The sequence below is a fragment of the Trichosurus vulpecula genome, chromosome 8 (genome assembly GCF_011100635.1).
Source record: "Trichosurus vulpecula isolate mTriVul1 chromosome 8, mTriVul1.pri, whole genome shotgun sequence".
In the NCBI taxonomy this organism is placed as follows: domain Eukaryota; kingdom Metazoa; phylum Chordata; class Mammalia; order Diprotodontia; family Phalangeridae; genus Trichosurus; species Trichosurus vulpecula.
Genome location: NC_050580.1, coordinates 110,033,741 through 110,052,025, shown reverse-complemented (window position 1 = coordinate 110,052,025; position 18,285 = coordinate 110,033,741). Strand labels below are relative to the sequence as shown.

General features: G+C 40.4%; 1 protein-coding gene across 1 annotated transcript in view; it reads right to left on the bottom strand.

Annotated features, from left to right (window-relative positions):
* Window positions 1–18,285, bottom strand: part of LOC118829600 (cilia- and flagella-associated protein 43-like) — a 168,140-nt gene that overhangs the window by 46,257 nt on the left and 103,598 nt on the right. The window contains exons 21-24 of the mRNA XM_036736553.1: window positions 17,661–17,732; window positions 14,748–14,825; window positions 14,089–14,214; window positions 9,629–9,733 (exon numbers count right to left, since the gene is read on the bottom strand). Of these exons, the coding sequence (XP_036592448.1) occupies window positions 9,629–9,733; window positions 14,089–14,214; window positions 14,748–14,825; window positions 17,661–17,732 (381 nt within the window). The remainder of the gene's footprint in view (window positions 1–9,628; window positions 9,734–14,088; window positions 14,215–14,747; window positions 14,826–17,660; window positions 17,733–18,285) is intronic.

The following is an 18,285-nucleotide window of genomic DNA, read 5'->3' as shown; positions in this document are numbered from 1 at the left end:
GTGGATAGGGTGCTGGGCCTGGAATCAGGAGGACCCTGGGTTGAAATGTGGCCTCAGATACTTATGAGTTGTGTGACCCTGAGTGAATCACTTAACTTCGTCACTTTCCTCATCTATAGGATGAGCCAGAGACGAAAACAGAAAACTCCAGCATCTTTGCCAGGAAAACCCAAAATGGGGTCACGAAGAGTCAGACAAGACTGAGTAACAACAACAAAAAGATGCTTTGGAGTGAACTCTGAGCCCATGATACCATAAACTGTCTTCCGCGATGCTTGTTCTACCCTATCAGTGTTCTTATTGCAGAGACAGCTGATTCTGAAATTACTTCTTCGCCTATAACAACTAAATCCTACATGATAAGCTATAATCTTACAGACCAATGAATGCTATGAATATAATAATCATAGTACATTGTTTTTATAAACCTAAAAAGAAGTGGTCACTGATTGTAAATTCAATATATCCAACCAGTCAGGAGGACCTAAATCACAAAGAAGTCTTCGAGTTAGTGTTAAGTCAACGATCAATGCTGTAAATCAGGGTGGTCCAAAACACGGCCATGCGTCCCCATGGAGTCTGCCTGTGTCTGCTAGAAGCACAGAGATCGACACAAATGCTTTAAAGCATTTACGTCAATTTCCATGCCCGCAGTAAACACAGGAGGGCCACATAAAATCAGCCCATGGGCCGCACTTTGGACAGCCCTGCTCTAAATGTTGACAACGTACAAGGGGGAATGGGTGGAGAGTTACTAAAACAGACCCACAAAGATGTTAATAATAATTGCAGCAGCCAACACGCAAGAACTCACTTTGACAATATTGGTGTTAAAGCCCCTGACCAGTAATTACCAGGATCAAGCAAAGTGACACAGGAGAGAGTTCAGAAAGTAGCCTTTTGGTGTAATCAATACTTAAGGCTTCAAACAGCTTACAGGTAGTATGACCTGTAATTGGAGTTTCCTCACCAGCCAAACTCTTTTTGGCTCATGCCTTCACTCAATATTGGCATACCCAGATCATCAGAATATAGCTAATATTTTTCCCACCAAAAAGAGTTTGTATAGAACAGTGAAGAGTGTGTTTGATTTTTAAATTCTATCTCCGACATTGTATGATTATGGTCAAGTACTTTAATCTCTTTGAACATCAAGAAATGCTCCTGGGCTGTAAGTTATAAACATGTTGTGATGACCATCAGGAAAGGGGATTTCTATACCAACCAAATCACAGATTCTTGATCTATTGATTAATGATTTATTTCCTACATCCAGGCTTTCTCCTGGGAACTCAGAAATCTGACTTGCATCTAGCTCTTCGCAAGAGGAAAAAAAAAGGCGCTCAGCTTCTGTGCACAGAGTTTATATTTGATCCTACAGGTAATCAGGAGCTACTACAATTTATTGAGTGGGATGGGGGGTAGGGGGTGTGGGTGGAGGTGGTGACATGGCCAGATTTATACTCAGGCAGTTGTGCGGTGGATGGAGTGGAGTGGGAAAAGATTTGAGCCAGGGAGACTGATTAGAAGATTATTGCAATAGGCCAGACAAAAGGCGATGAGTGTTTGGATTAGGGTGGTCACTGTGCGAGTAGACATGCCAAGATTTAGCATCCATTAGGCAATCAGCTTGGCACTTTGTGAGCAAGAGAGAAGAGTTAAGGATGACATCAGGCTTATAAAACTGAGTGACTGGAAGGATGGTAGTGCTGTCCCAGTAACCATACTACTATTCTCTCAAGCTGTTGTCATATGTCTCTCTTCCTTTTCACAGCCAAACTGCTAGAAAGAGCATACTTTACCCCTATTTTATTATTGCTCTCTTCTTAGTTTCTTGCAGTTTGGCTCCCAAACTCACCTGAAATAGGTCCCCCATAATCTTTTGATGGCTAAGTTCACTGGCCTCTCTCAGTCCTCATCCTTCTTGACTTCTATATTACTTGACATTGTTAATCACCCTTTCTTCCTGTTTACCTTCTCTGCCCTTGGTTCTTATCATACTTACTCCCTATCCTCCCCGTGCCTCTTACTGATCTTCGTCAGGCTCCTTTTCAGGATCATCATCCCTGTTCTGCTCATAGTTGGTGCAATGAAGCACTTGGTCTAGGTATGCAAGCCAGGGCCTGCTTTACTGAGATGGAAAGGATAGAACCCTCAAATAGTTTCACAGTGATTCGGAAGCAGCATCGATTGCGAAGATTTGCTAAGTGATCCCAGGTGGAGACAACCTACATGAACTTAGGGGTTCTGTGAAGTCCGAAAAGCCCCCAAACAGATGGCAAGCCAGTCCTTACATATTCCTCCTCAGGTGATCATTAATCTGAAGACATGCTTACCCCTTAGGTCATCCTCTAAGGGCCAAATGCACTGTGTTTGCTGTGAAACTGTACCATAACCTGACTCAATCCCTGGCATTCTAACAATTGGTCTCTATCTCATTCTCTCCTTCTCTTTTCTCTCTATCCTCATCCTCGGTTCCATGGGTTCAGTTCTATGTAGACGACTCTGAAATCTATAAAACTAGCCCTCATCTCTCTCCTAAGATGCAGTCCTACATCAACAACTGCCTGCTGGATATTTCCACCCTTATGCCCTAAAATAATTTCAAACTCAACATGTCCAAAGCAGAGCTCACTAGTCTCTCTCCTCCACCCCCATCCAATCCTCTCTTCCTTTTAATTTCTTTATTCCTGGATTTCAACACCATGCCTCATCTGCAGGCTCAATCTGGAACATCCCTCAGCCCCTGTGGCCTTTCCACCTTGTTATGATGGCCCCCTTCTCCCATTGGTGAGTTCCTTCTGGGGCTTCTATTTGAGGAGGGGAATGGGCAAGCCAATCTTCATTCCCCTTCTGGCTGTGCTTCTGACTCTGGACTCTCTATCTCCATCAGACTATAAGCTCCTTGAGGTCAAGAGCTGTCTCTTTTTCTTATATTTGTATATTCAGCACTTATAACAATACCTGGCATACAGTAAGAGCTTAATAAATGTTTGTCACCTTGCCTTTATAAGAGTACCACCATCCTTCCAGCTGCCCAGATTTAAAACTTCAGAGTCATCCTTAACTCTTCCCTCTCCTTTGTCCCTCTTAGCCCATCAGTTGCCAAACCTTGTCCAGTCTATCCCTAATAATATCCTTTATATTATATATTACTATACTATATTATATTATTTACATGTATCTTAATATAATATAATAATACCCCTGGCAAAATAGGTCTTCTAAACTCATCTTGAGAACATCACTCATAAATGGGATCATAGATTTAGAGCTAGAAGGAATCTCAAAGAACATCGGCCATCTAGTTCAACTCCCCCATTTTACAGATGAGGAATCTGAGGCCCAGAGAGATGAAGTGACTTACCCAAAGAAATCACACCAGTCAGCTTAGAGGGAAGATTTGAACCCATGTCCTTGAAAAGTAAGTGCCTTCCCCCTCACTGCACCACACTGCTGGTTTACTGCAGTGGCCTCCTACTTGGTCTGCCTGCCTGAAATCCTACTCTCCAGTCTCTCTTCCATAAAACTTCAAAACTGATATCCCTAAAGCACAATTCTCACCTTGTCACTCATCTGCTTAAGAAGCCACTCTGTTGGTGGTGGGGTGGAACCAAGATGGCGGCTAAAAAGCAGGGACTTGCCTAAAGCCCTCTCCCAGGACCCTCCAAACACCTATAAAAATGGCACTGAACAAATTCTAGAACTGCAGAACCCACAAAACAGCAGAGGGAAGCAGGGCTCCAGCCCAGGACAGCTTGGATGGTTGCTGGGTAAGGTCTATCGCACACGGAGCTGGGAGTGGAGCGGAGCAGAGCCCAGCGTGGGCTACGCCCAGACTGCCCAGACCAACCAGACTGGGAGCTGGGTGGCACAGGCCCTGGCACCCTGAATCAGTGAGCTGCAGCAGTTACCAGACTTCTCAACCCACAAACACCAAAGACAACAGAGAAGGTTAGTGGGAAAAGCTGCTGGGGACACAGAGTGAAAGGAGTTCAGGATTCAGCCACCGCCCAGGGGCAGCGGAGGTGGTGAAGCTACAGAACTACAGCTGCAGTTGCTCCAAGGCAAAATATGGACTTTCAATGAAATAGAGAACTTTCAAGCTTTCTCAGTGAACAAACCAGAGCTGAATAGAAAATTTGACTTTCAAACACAAGAATCAAGAGAAGCATGAAAAGGTAAACAGGAAAGACAAATCATAAGGGACTTACTAAAGTTGAACTATTTTGTTTACATTCCTACATGGAAAGATGATGTGTATAATTCATGAGACCTCAGTATTAGGGTAGCTGAAGGGAATATACATACATACATATATCTATATCTGTATCTATAGATACATATATAGACAGAGGACACAGAGTGAGTTGAATATGAAGGGATGATATCTAAAAAAATAAAATCAAATTAAGGGATGAGAGAGGAATACATTGAGAGGGAGAAAGGAAGAGATAGAATGGAGTAAATTATCTCGCATAAAAGGGGCAAGAAAAAGCAGTTCTGTAGGAAGGGAAGAGGGGGCAGGTGAAGGGGAATGAGAGCTCTCATTGGATTTGACCTGAGGAGGGAATAACATACACACTCAATTGGGCATCTTACCCCGCAGGAAAGGAGAAAGGAGACAAAAAAGGGGGGATGATAGAAAGGAGGGCAGATGGGGGGGAGGTTTGGAAAGCAAACACTTTCCAAAAGGGACAGGGTCAAAGGAGAAAATTGAATAAAGGGGGATAGGATAGGAAGGGGCAAAATATAGATAGTCTTTCACAACATGAGTATTGTGGAAGGGTTTTACATAATGACACACATGTAGCCTATGTTGAATTGCTTGCCTTCTTAGGGAGGGTGGGTGGGGAGGGAAGAGGAGATAGAATTTGGAACTCAAAGTTTTAAAAGCAGATGTTCAAAAAAAAAGTTGTTTTTGCATGCAACTGGGAAATAAGATATACAGGCAATGGGGCATAGAAATCTATCTTGCCCTCCAAGAAAATAAGGGAAAAGGGGATGGGAGGGGAGTGGGGTGACAGAAGGGAGGGCTGACTGGGGAACAGGGCAACCAGAATATACGCCATCTTGGAGTGGGGGGGGTAGAAATGGGGAGAAAATTTGTAATTCAAACTCTTGTGAAAATCAATGCTGAAAACTAAAAATATGAAATAAATTAATTTAAAAAAAGAAGTGACTCTGTTGCGATTAAGATAAAATATAAACTACATTGTTTGACATTTAAAGTTCTACAACCTGGCTTTCAAAAACAATTAAAAACATTAAATACTAAATGTGTGGCAGGCACTGTGGTAGGAAATGGACATGCAAAGACAAAAATGAAACAGTTCTAAGAGCCTACATTCTATTTGGGGAACAACATAACAGAAAAAAAATTAAATGTAAACAAAATACAAAAATAAAGATACAAATTAATTTCCCAGAGGAGGATACTAGCAACTGAGGGGATCAGTATAGGCTTCTTGTAGAAGGCGGCACTTGAACTTTAAAGAAATCAAGGGATTCTGTGAGGCAGCAGTGAGGTGGAGTCATTCGAGGCAGACACTATCCTGTGGAGAGCAAATGTCATGTATGGGCAGCAGCCAGCAGGCTAGATAGGCTGGACTGCGAAGTCTGTGAAGAAGAGTAATGTGAAACAAGCCCGGAAAGATTAGAGCCAGATTGCGGAGGGCCTTAAAAGGCAAAAAAGAACTTGTATTTTATTGTAAAGGCAAGAACACGCACTTGAATAGGGGAGGAACATAGTCAGACATATAGTTTAGGAATATGATTTGGCTGTATGAATTATGAATTTCAGAAACACAAACTAGGAGGACATTGCAACAGTCCAGGTAAAAGGTGATAAAGGCCTGAACTAGGGTAGAAGCCATGTGAGAGAAGGGGATAGATGCAAGAGATATTATGGAGGTAGAACTGCCAAAACTGGCAACTGATCAGATGTGAGGGGTGATGAAGAGGAGAAAGTTGAGGATAACTGTCTCATTGGAACAATTTGATGGATGTAGGGAAGCTAGAAAGAGGAGAGGGTTTGATGGGAAAGTTGATTAGTTCTGTTTTGTACATCTTGAATTTGATATGCCTACCGTATACATAGTTCAAAATGTTTAAGGGGTTTTAGGGGTCCATTCACATGAGTGGATAATAATATAGTAAATGAGCCCGAGGAGGTGCTAGGCAGGACAGCTATCATTTGCAAGAATGTGGCTCACTTTCCCCCAACCCTGGCGCCAACTGTCCCACCCCAGACCAGAGCAAAGGAGGAGAGGGGCATGATACAAAGGTGATTTGACTTATAAAGTTGAGAAGAAGAGAGGGGTCATGACAGATGGTCTCATTTTTTGCCATGAAGTATGAAGCAAAGTTCTCCCTTGAGAGGGAGTAAGGTAGGAGTGGCATAGGTGACTTAAGAAGAGAATGTTCAAGCAGACACTGAAGGGCATGAGATAAAATCAAACAGAAAAACAATAAAAGGTCTGGCATGCAGCAGGGGGTGCCCAGTGGAGAACACATAAAATCAGTTTGTAGTAAACCGATGATGATCCACATGGCTCCGTTGCTCCTCTCAGTCCCTGTCTCACTTCCCTGCTTTGCACTGACCAGCCCTCTGCCTACAAGGCTCCTCCTTGTCCCCCACACTCTGGAGTTATTTTGTATATACTCTGTATTTGCTTGTCAATGTCTGTGTTGTTGGAATTCCTTCTGTCATAGAACGTCAGTTTCTGGAGGGCCAGTACTATTTGGTTTTTGTTTTCATCTGCCTAGTACCTAGCTCAGTGCCCAGAACATAGAAGCTGCTTAATCCATACTTGTTCAATTGAATTGATCCAGAATTATTGACACTGTCACATCTTTATGAGAATGATTTATATGAGAATTGAGGATTTTCTTGATGAAAATATGAGAATGAAACAGGCAGGTTTTCTCAAATAAGTCTCTACAGCGAGGTATATAATACAAGAGTCTGTATTTATTATTTTTTGGTTACAAAAAATCCCAAAGAATACATTATATTTAGTAGAGCAAAATGTAATCTTAAAGGTTTTCCTCCAGCAAGGACTATCTCATGAAAATGTTAAGATCATATAAGATTCTTTAATAAATGAAACCACAGAGAGACAGCTTGTTCAACCATCTTCTGATTATTAACATCAATTGAGGCATAAAACAGGGAGCTATATGCTTTCCCAAATTGTTAACTACTGTTATAGGGGATGCCTTGAACATAGCCCATGATCTATAGATGGTGAGGTCCTTTATATGCTTTTTTGTGTGAAAGATATTGGACTGATTGAATCAAGTTCCCAAACATTATGAAACCTCTAAAATCTCTGATTTTTTTGAAACAGATTGGCAAAACAACTAAAAAGGCTATTGTCCAGATTAGATATTGTCACGAATAACATTTAACAAAAGGTAGTTTGAGACATATTCTAAGCAAAATAATAATTTATTAGCAGGGTGTCTGGTAATAAAGTAGAAAAATGGCTGCTTTGGTGAAGCCAAAGACCCTGAGCAGAAGAACAGCTCCCCTTTTATGGTTTTTGGTGAGTATAGAACAAAGAACAGGACTTTGTAGGTGGAGAACAAGTTATGATGGGGTACAGGGCTGGCAGCATCATGAGAATTGGTTACAAAGTTGTGGCATGGGGGACAATATGATTGATTGGAAACTGGGAATGAGGGGCTAGCAATAACCCTCTCCTTCCCTCCTGTGACTAAGAAAAGTTCATTGCAAAGTTAGAGATAGTGGATCAGACTTCTTTAGATAGCAAACCAGATATATATGAAGGAGAGCTTGGTGATGTAAAGATTCTAGACTTGATTCCCTGGTGTCCATCCACATCCCCCAAGGATAAATGATTTCCTTGAGGCAAGAACAAAACAGTGATTAGCAGGAGAATTAGATTTCTAAGTTTATCTCATCACAGGTCAGCTGAATTTTGGAACTAAGTTTAGAAACAAAGAACCATGACTTGGGCAGTTACCAGACAAAAATCAATTAATAGGATCAATAAAAATGATACAAAATATTTGCAGTCATTATGCAGTCCATTCATTGACTGAGTACAGGAAGAAGTGTGTGTGTGTGTGTGTGTGTGTGTGTGTGTGTGCATGTGTGTATAATAGACACTACAGATGGATAGTGAGTTAAGCCCCAAATTGAATAAGAGGAAGAGAAGGGCTGGATTACATATGGGAAATTGTGCAGTTCTTTTAACATTTCCAAGATGTTCCTTTATATAAAAGCTTTTCAAAAAATTTTTCAACACAAATATATCCCAAGTCATAAATTTCAAGACACTACATTCCCTGAGAAATTAAAGTTGCAGGTGACCAAAGGGGTAATGGAGAACTGTATAGCAGTGTAAGTAAGCTGCTGCATAATTTCAATTGTGACTGATGCTCAAGAAGTGACTTAACAGTTTTCAATGGAAAAGGAGGTAGGCCAAACAATCATGTGTTGTCAATGAGGAATAACAAATGAGAACCCACATATTCCCTTGGTACCATCAAAGTTCTCAAAAACTAGAGGAAACCATCCAGGTCATTGAGTATAGATTCTCTAGTAGGGGTGGGGAACCTGCTGCCTCAAGGCCACATGTAGCCTCTTAGGTCCTCAAGTGTGGCCCTTTCACTGAATCCAAACTTCACAGAACAAATCCTTGGGACTGGATTCAGTCAAAGGGCCACACTTGAGGACCTAATGGGCCACATGTGACTGAGACCACAGGATTCCCACCCCTGCCTAGAGGATTTATAAAATGAAATGGACAAGAATTACTCAGGAAAGCATGGATGGGCTATAATCTCAGTGAATAGCTACCTGATAAGGTCACAGGTCTACTGTAGAGAGTAATGAAAAATCAGGTCAAATCAATAAGTATTTATTAAGCATCTACTATGTTCTAAGCACCGTCGTAAGCATTGGGGATACAAAAAAAGAAAAAACAGTTCCTATTTTCAAAGAGTTAATGATCTTATAAGAGATATAACATGTAAACAACAATGTACAAAAAAGATATATACAGGACAAATTCATTAATTTTTTGTTGGATCTGTGATTTTATCAGTGTGGATATTCCCCACATCAAGGTAGATTATAAACCGTCTAGGGTTTCTCATTCCATGTTATTTTTGTCCATGCCCTTTCATAAGTTTTCCAGAAAGGAATGATGAGAGTCAGGTGATATGTGGGATTAGAAAGCTAGCACCTGCTGTCAGTAACCCTTATAAGAGCACAAGCCTTCCGTTCCAAGGCAGCTTGTAATAGTCAATAAAAGCAGGGAGAGCAAACTTTCTTTGACATGATTTTCAGAGAAAGAAATCTGTGAAAGAACAGATCAGGAATGAAATAGTAATTGAAAGCATTACTAAGGAATGGAAGAAGAAAGGAGAAAAGACTAATGTGGAGAGACGTTAGTGTGAAAGCCCAAATGGACCAAAGCAGAAATGGTCTAAATGAAGAGGACAGATCATAGGTACTGCACTGGGAAAACACCATAGAAGACTGAGCTTTGGGAGGAATGGTTTTCAGTAATGGAAGGATTGTTTTACTTTTACCTTCAATGGATATTGCTTCTGAAGTTATTAATAATTGAGATAATTTGTTTAGAATATTCACCCTAAGTCCTTGGCCTTTTACACTCATGGAATCCCAGCATTCTTCTTTTAAAACGTTCCATAAATACATCTTAGCTAGATTTTCCATTTCTGTTTCCTTTCTTAACTGTAGGGAAAAAAAAGAAATTGTAATGGTTTCAGAAAGTCACGCATGTTGAACTTAGTAACACAGTAATTGGCATCGTGATACAGATCTATATGTTTATGTGCGTGCACACATGCAGCCCCTGTGGAGGGTCTGCATAATAATATGAACAAGAATAGCACAGGATGAGAAGAGCATGGATGGATTAATAACCCTGCCAAGGTGAGAGGTCTGCCGCAGGGGCAGTCCACTTCTAAAGACAGCTAATTAGCATTTGCTTGGTGTTTCACAAATCTAGTCAAACCTTCTCACACTGAAAGGGATAGGGTAAGGAGAAAACTGCCCAATTCCACGGAGATAAAAATATAATGTAGAAAAGATAGCTATTGAGTGCCAGGAAGGTCACTGGAGTCAACATCTAAGAAAGGAGCCAGTAGTAAAACCTATGACTGCAAATATCTGTATCCAAATGCATGAACATAAGGAAACAAGCAAGACAAACTAGAAGTCCTAACACAAGGAGGCAAATTTGACTTCACGGATATTACTGAGCCTTGGTAGGATGAGACTCATGACTGCAGTATGGCTCTGGATGAGCGTATGTTTTCAAATAAAGCATTATGGGGAAAAGGGAGGAAAAGCGATAGCATTATACATTAAAAAGGATGTGCATGTGAAGTACAGTAATCAGAGTGAGAAAGCATAACTGAAAGCATAAAGAAAGAAATTTTCTCTTCAGGTAATAGATCATAAGCCTGGCACGGAGGTATGATATAATAATGATAAAGGACTTCAGTTCTTGTAATATCACCCCTCTCTCTCTGTCTCCTTCCCTCCCTCCCTCCCTCTCTCCTCTCCTCCTTCTCTGTTTTTCTCCTTCCCTTCTAAAAGTGGAGCAACTAAACCAGACTGTCCCCTTCCCCCTGCCAGCTGCACTGCCTTCCTCAGGATGACTCCACTCTGAGGGCTGTTCCCTGACTTGGTGAATCCCTGGTCAGGCCTGTCCCATCCCCCATCCCACCCCTGCCAAGAGCTGCCTCAGACCTATCAGCTCCTCTCTATGTTTTGTCTTCCAGCCTTTTCAGTCACTTCAGTCATGTCTGACTCTTCATGACCCTATTTGAGGTTTTCCTGGCAGAAATACTAGAGTGGTTTGCCATTTCCGTCTCCAGCTCATTTTACAGATGAGCAAACTGAGGCAAAAGGAGTTAGGTGACTTGCCCAGGGTCACAGAGCTACTGAGTGTCTGAGGATGGATTTGAACTCAGGGCTTCCTGAGTCCAGGTCTGGTGCTCTATCCACTGTACCACCTAGCTGCGCTTACTAGAGAGCAAACTCCTTGAGTTTCACCACATCCCTTTCTCTCCCGCTCACACTGCCACCACCATAATGCCTAGACTACTTCAATAGCTCTGCCTTAAGACACTCCTCATTTCAGCCTAACCTCTGCTTAGCTGTCAAAGGGAATCTTCTTCAAGAGCAGATCTGACCTTGTCACACCCCACTTACTTGATAAATTTTAATGGCTTTTAAAGGTCTTTCACAACCTGCCCCCTTCCTACCCTTCCAGTCTTCTTACACTACTCTCCTCCATGTATTCTATGATCTAGTAACCCTGGCCTTCTTGCTGTTCCTCAAACATGACACTTCTTCTCCTAACTCCATGTCTTTCCCCCCAATCCTGGGATGCTCTCTTTTTACCTGCAACTCTTGGCTTTCCTGGATTCCTTTGAGATTTAGCTCAAAACCCATCTTTTGCAAAAAGACCCCTCTCACACTCACACAACCGCTGGTGCTGTCCCTCTGAGATCACCGTCCATTTACACTATCTCTCATATGTAGTTGTTTTCATGTTGTCCCCCCACATTGCATTAAAATGTGAGTGCATTGAGGGCAGGGGTAATGTTTTCTTGGGTTCTTTGTAGACTCAGAATTTAGCATAATTCCTGGAATACAGTAAGCACTTGCTTGTTGATGCTTGTTAATGTTTGTTTATTGGCTGACTTGCCTTAATGACTTCATCCTTTAAAAGGGGAAATTCTACCCTATCTATAGCTGATTCTCACTAACATGGAGGAATGCTTTCTGGGATGGAAATGATGGAAACTTTGGAGGAGAAGTGGCCATTCCACTTTAGAATTAGTGATGATGAGGGTGAGGGGAAAAGAACACAAGGTTTTTGGTGAGTGAATTTCAGAAGGTTCAGAGAAAGAATAGTTAGGATTCCATGGACAGAGGAAATTAGCCCATCAGGGATGGGAAACTTTTAAGAATGTCGCAAAGACAATGAGTTCTGATGAGGACAAATGGCTGGACTTGTCTGAAGAGACCTATATGGATACACAGAGAAATCCTCAGGCAATTTAGATTTTTTTAAAAGCCAGGAAGATGAGAATAAAGGCAGGTAACAAAAGGTGAGTATAAGAGTGGGCAGAATACTGAGAACTCAATATGGTTCAACAATGTGATATGGCAACCACAGAAACTAATTCAACCTGAAACTATGTTAGGAGAGGCACAGCTTCCATAAGAAAATAGATGACAGCCTCTCTGTACTCTTTGCTGGGTAGAGCACACCTTGAAGGAAGAACAGAGCAAAATATGCAGGAAAATGAAAAATGGTTAGGTCGTCGTTATTTAAAGAAATTTTGTGGAATAAATATTACATGTTTTTTTTGGTCCTCTTCAATGTTTTTGAGGTAGTACAAGTTCTTAAAGAGACCAGATGATAATGGAGTGTGCTCTGAAACAAGAAGCATTTGTAATCACGTTCACTTCTGGGTGCCAAAGTTTAGAAAAGACATGGATACAAAGGAAAACATTCAGAGGACAAAATGGATGGGGGAAAAGTGCCCAAAAATAGATGGGGAAAGATTCAAGTTCATGCCACATGACAGGCTTAAAGAACTGGAGGTGTTTAGCTGGCAAAAGAGAAGATTCAAAGCGGTATGACCACTGCCTGCAAGTACTTGAAAGGCTAACGTGTGAAAGAGATTAGCCTTGTTCTGTTTAGCTCGTTTGCCACCTGTGGTATCCCAATCCTCTTTGCCGTAGCTCTAATTATTGGGAATTTTTTCCTGACACCAAACCTAAATTCACCTCTTTGCAGCCTCCACCTACTGCTGCCTTAGGAGACAATAGTCCTATCCCCTCTTTGATACTCTTTTCCCAACATCGAAAAAAAAAACGACAGAGAAAAAGGTCCTTTCTGGTTGCCTTTAAGATTTCCTCGCTGGCCTCTGATCACTCACAGTTTAAGGTCTACCACATTTCTTGCCGTAGGGTGCCTATCGCTCATCTTCAGTGCGTTCTCTTTAAAGTCTAAGTTGAATGGGCCTTTCTTTGTACATTCATATAGGTCTCTTTGGACAACTCTAGCTTTTCTTCCTCATTGGAATTATTTCCATTTGTGACTTCAGAATTTCATTCTTAAAAGTTTCCCATCCCTGATAGGCTGACTTTTTACAATCCATGGAATTCTGCCTAACTTTTCTCTCAACACTTTGAAATCTGTTCTCTAAAAATCTATGTATATTTTAGACTTTGCCCTGCTTCCTTCTCCTCAATCACATATTCTAAGATGGAGTGGTCACTTTCCCTCCAAGGGTTCCATCCTTTCCACACCAGAAAGTAGTTTTCCCCTGTTAGAGAGAATTATCTCTAGAATGGAATTCCCCCCCCCCCCGTTGGTTCCTCCAACTTTTTAATGGATGAAATTATCATTAAGGCTTGACCTATCCTGTTACAACCCAGGATCTGGTGCTGATACCTTCCAAAAGACAACATATTTTATTCTTATTTATAACTCCCCTTTTACTTTGCACAGTATTATGCCCATAATAGGTTCTTGGTAAATATTTGAATGAATGAAAAAAAATTTAAATACTAATAGGTGCCAAGCACTGTACTATGCCCTGGGGTTATAGGGAAAAAAGTAAAGATAGTCACTGTCCTCAAGGAGTTTATAGTCTCATAAAGGAAAATAACATATCTAAGGAGTGGTGGCCAGGGGGAGGTATTATAGTTTGGAAAGTTACAGTCAGTCAGTCAACAAGCATTTGTTAAGCACTTACAGGGATGGTGAGTAGAACCATAGGGGAGTACATTAACACATCCTTTCCTAGTAGCACTAACAGTACTGAATTGATTATGATTCCAGAACTGGAAGGGGCAGCGGGTTCATGTGGCAAAGCAGCTGTCGAGAAGATGGGGTGGGGGTAGAGAGAATGAATGAAACTGTTTATTATTTTTAGATCCCATTTATGTACATACTTTTTTCTTATTATGTTGGAAAACTTCTCACTTTGCTCCTTCCTCCTTTCTTAGTCATATCTATAATTATAAAACAGTGATGCTTCAAGTAAATTTTCCTATACCTTTGCTACTTCTTTATCATTTTCAGCATGAAGTTTTTTCATTTCTTCAACATCCAGAGTAAATTCTTTTTGTTCTAGTTGTGCAATCTGAGGTGCCAAATCATTTTCCTCCAGCATTTCCTGAATCTGAATTAAAACACAGAAAATGTTGGTGACAAGTAAACAATTTCAGCTTTAAAGTTCTTTCCTTGAGTCTATACACAGTGTTGCTATTCACCATGATCTTGGGGTTTTATTGGGCTGAGTCAATTAGTTCCTTGACGCTATTCCCAGGTTGGTGATTACAAATGCTTCTCATTTCAGAGCACACTCCATTATCATCTGTTCTCTTTAAGAACTTGAGCTACCTCCAAAACATTGAAGAGGACCAAAAAATGTAACATTTATTTAACAAAATTTCTTTAAATAACGACGACCTAACCATTTTTCATTTTCCTACATATTTTGCTCGTTCTTCCTTTATCATTGATATTTACTATCAAGTGCGTCATGTTCTGGGCTGAGCATGTGTGGTAACTAACTTACACAGCAGAAAAGTGACCTTGTAGGCAGAGCAGGAAGAGAAAGCATAAACTCTACATCCCTATCACCTAAAATTCAGCAGGAGAGATCATCTGAGACCACAGGGACAGTATTGGAGTATGAGTCACAACACTTACAGTTTTGGCCAGTGCTCTGATTCCTTGTTTTAGCTCTCTCTTTTTTTCACTAAATTTTTTAACCTCTTTTCTATCAGCCTGAAATGTAACAAATATAACACTTAGAAAGAAAGCAGGAATGGCCCCCAAAATGAATACTAGATATATTTTTAAAAGTATAACTCTAAAGAAAGGAATGCACAAAAAATGAATGATATTCTAAACAGAAGGTGAAAAGGATTCATCACGACTTCTCTCTCTCTAGTCTGTGCTCTTCTAGCAGTGGTGTAAGAAAGTAAAAACACAGCTTTGACATAGACACATGGTCAAGTTATTGTACTGAGGAAAATTTAAATGTGAAAATTGGGAGTCAGGAGAGAGCCCTGAATGTGGACTTACAGACTCTGTCTCTGCTGCTCATTATCTCTGACCTTGGGTAAGTCAACTAAACCTCTCTCAGCCTCATCTTAAGAAAACTAAAGTGTAGTAAGACTCCAGAGGATCTCTTACTTCCCCTGTGGCTCTAAATTTGTGATCCTATGAAATTATATAATGTCTAGTTAAATTAAAATGCATAGGTGAGCAGGTAAATTAAGCAAGAAGATTTTTAGAAATAGGAAATCACTGTAGTTATTTAAGCAGATAAATGATATGGTCAGATCTGTGCTTTAGGAAAACCACTTTTGCAGTTATGTGGAAGATAGATCAGAGAGGGGGCTGACTATAGAACCTTGCCATAATTCCTTATTTGTAATATATTGAAGCCTTCTAACACCCACTGTGTATCTCACCATTGCCCTCTAAATTCTTCAGAGAATATTATAATGTTCTATGTTTTGCTGCCATATTAAAAAAACTGGTAGAATATCTTATTGATTTTTAAAAGATAGGCCTTCACTTCAGGAGGAAGTTTCATATCAGTTTATATAATTTTTAAATTTCCCAGTGGCAAATCAGCCTAGTCCCTTCCTTTTTAACCCTGAGCCTAATTGACTCATTTGCTATGTCCACAGACAAGCTCTCTAAGTTATCTTGTTAACCACATTATAGCTTGTAAAACAAAAATTCTTCATTCACTCCTGTGTGTACAGTTAGGCTCGATTTTTTAAAAGTGGTTTTGGATCTTTTCTAGGAGTTACTACCATGTTCTAGGTCTATATTAATCTGCAGACAGAAGGTTCTGGAAGACTTTGCATTGAATCTCTGTAAGTAGTGGTGAATTTCTTTGGCAAGCATGTATCTCCTATTTTTATGCCTCACATGATGTTAGTGGTCTTAGGATCATCAAACAATGTCATCTCTGTTGTTATATATTAAGGACTATTGTGTAATTTTGAAGTATGCATGAAAAATACCTTATTGGAAGAGAGCTTTTAGGATGGCACCTTGGTGTACCAAATTAATTTTTTTGTAGTCAAGAAATTATAAGAAGAGTTGTATCTTTATAGGCATCACTGGGGAAATAGGAGAGGTTGGGATCAAGGGTTTTGGGGAAAAGGTTGGCCCTGACAAGGAGATGGGGCCACTTATGGCTCGAGCAAATGAGGAATGGATAGGTAAAGGTGTCGAGGAGCTTTGAAAGCAAAAAGCATGATAGAAGAGAGAATTCATGGTGGATGGCCTTGATTTTCTCAATAAAGTGAGATAAATACCACGAATAAGTGGAGTTGGAGGTAATGTAAAAGGGCTTAAAGAGAGGAAGTGAGTAGAGCACTGGCCCTGAAGTCGGGAGGACTTGAGTTCAAATCTAGTCTCAGACACGACACACAACAGCTGTGTGACCTTGGGAAAGTCACTTAACCCCAATTGCCCTGCCTTTCCCCCTGCAAAAAACAAAAAAAATTAAGAGAGAGAGAGGAGGTTTAGAACAGTTACTGTGGGAAGTGTAATACTCAATCAGGGATGAATAAAAAAGATTGCCATTGAAGAACGAGGTTATTGCTGAGGTTATGCTGATGCTATAAATTGATATTGAATATCATTAGCACAGTTACATGTTTTCCTCCAGCAGTAGATGGTGGGTGGAACCCAGGGTTGAGGACTGGCAGGATGGAATAATGATAAGGCAAGGGAGCAAGGTATTTAAGGGTATAGAGGAGTGCATAGTTGAACTGGTCAACTATAGAGACAAGACTATGAAGGGAGAACAGTGAGGTGATGGTTTAGGAGAGGGATGAAGGAACTAGAGGTCACAGTAAGGATGAAGAATAAGTTTAGGAGGCATAAAGGAAAAGAAAGAGATGGAAAGACAGATGCCTATGATTACAGAAGAAATTTTCAGAATTTGAGATGATAGCAATGCCAGCATTATGGATGATGATAAAATTTGAGGTCTGACCTCACTGTGAGTGACTGAGGTAGGCCCAAGGAAGTTGAAAAGACTGATGACCTGGAGCACATGGGTAGAGGAAGAGGAAGAAGAGGAAGACTATAGATGGCATTAAAGGTTAAGAGCCACTAGTGGACAGTAATACATAGTAATTATGTGTTATAGTAAGGCACAATTTTAAAGTGTTGAGAAAGGATACATAAATTTCTTATCCTGTCTCTGCCATCAACTATAAAACTATAACTACAAAATAATGATGATGATGATGATGATGATATCTAACATTTATATAGTGCCTACTATGTGCTACTGTATTAAGTGCTTTACAAATATTATCTAATTTGATTCTCGCAACCCTAGGAGGTAGGCGCTATTATTATCATCTCCATTTTACATTTAAGGTAACTGAGGCAAATAGGGGTCAAATGACTTGCCCAGAGTCATACAGTTAGTAAGTGCCTGAGACCATATTTAAACTCAGGTCTTTCTGATTCCAGGTCAGGAACTCTATCCAGTGCATCACCTAGTTGCCTCTCTATACATGAAAACACACACACACACACACATTTATGTATGTGTGTATGTACACATACATACATACATACCTCAAGGTTTTTCTTTTCTAGCCAGGAAGTTTCTTGTTCATTGGCTCTATCTGTAGTGCCTGAATATTCATCCTGTGAAAAAGAGTCTACAATTGATTTCGACTTGTAAAATGCCTCAGAAAAAAAGATAGACATTTATATTAAACTGAACCTCTAATCCATCAAGCTATCCCTATCCTATCATTCAAGAAGCATCTAAAAACCCCACATCATAAAGCTTTCTTGATAATTTTGAAGAAAGGATGTGGTTACTTTTTGACATGCAATTCACATGAATCCCTTTTCATCACATTCTGACTAAACTAATTCTTAGTCTTGTGATCCTAAACCCTACTACTGATGAACAAATTTCCCTCTCCAACGGATGCTCTGTACTCCCTTATTCCCAAACACTTTAGCCTGATTCCTTCAGCTTCTCACTCCAGATCTGCCTCTCCCTTTCATCATATATGCTTTGGAACTTCCACTCTTCAACTAACAAACTTCCTCAAACTTTAGATTTTTTTTCATCTCCTGGTCCTTACATTCTGAAACTCATTGGAATTTTGTTTCCCCCATACGACACGTAATCTTGTATGATCCTTGCCACTTTCGTCTCCCCAGTTCATGGGTCCTGGTGAGGAAA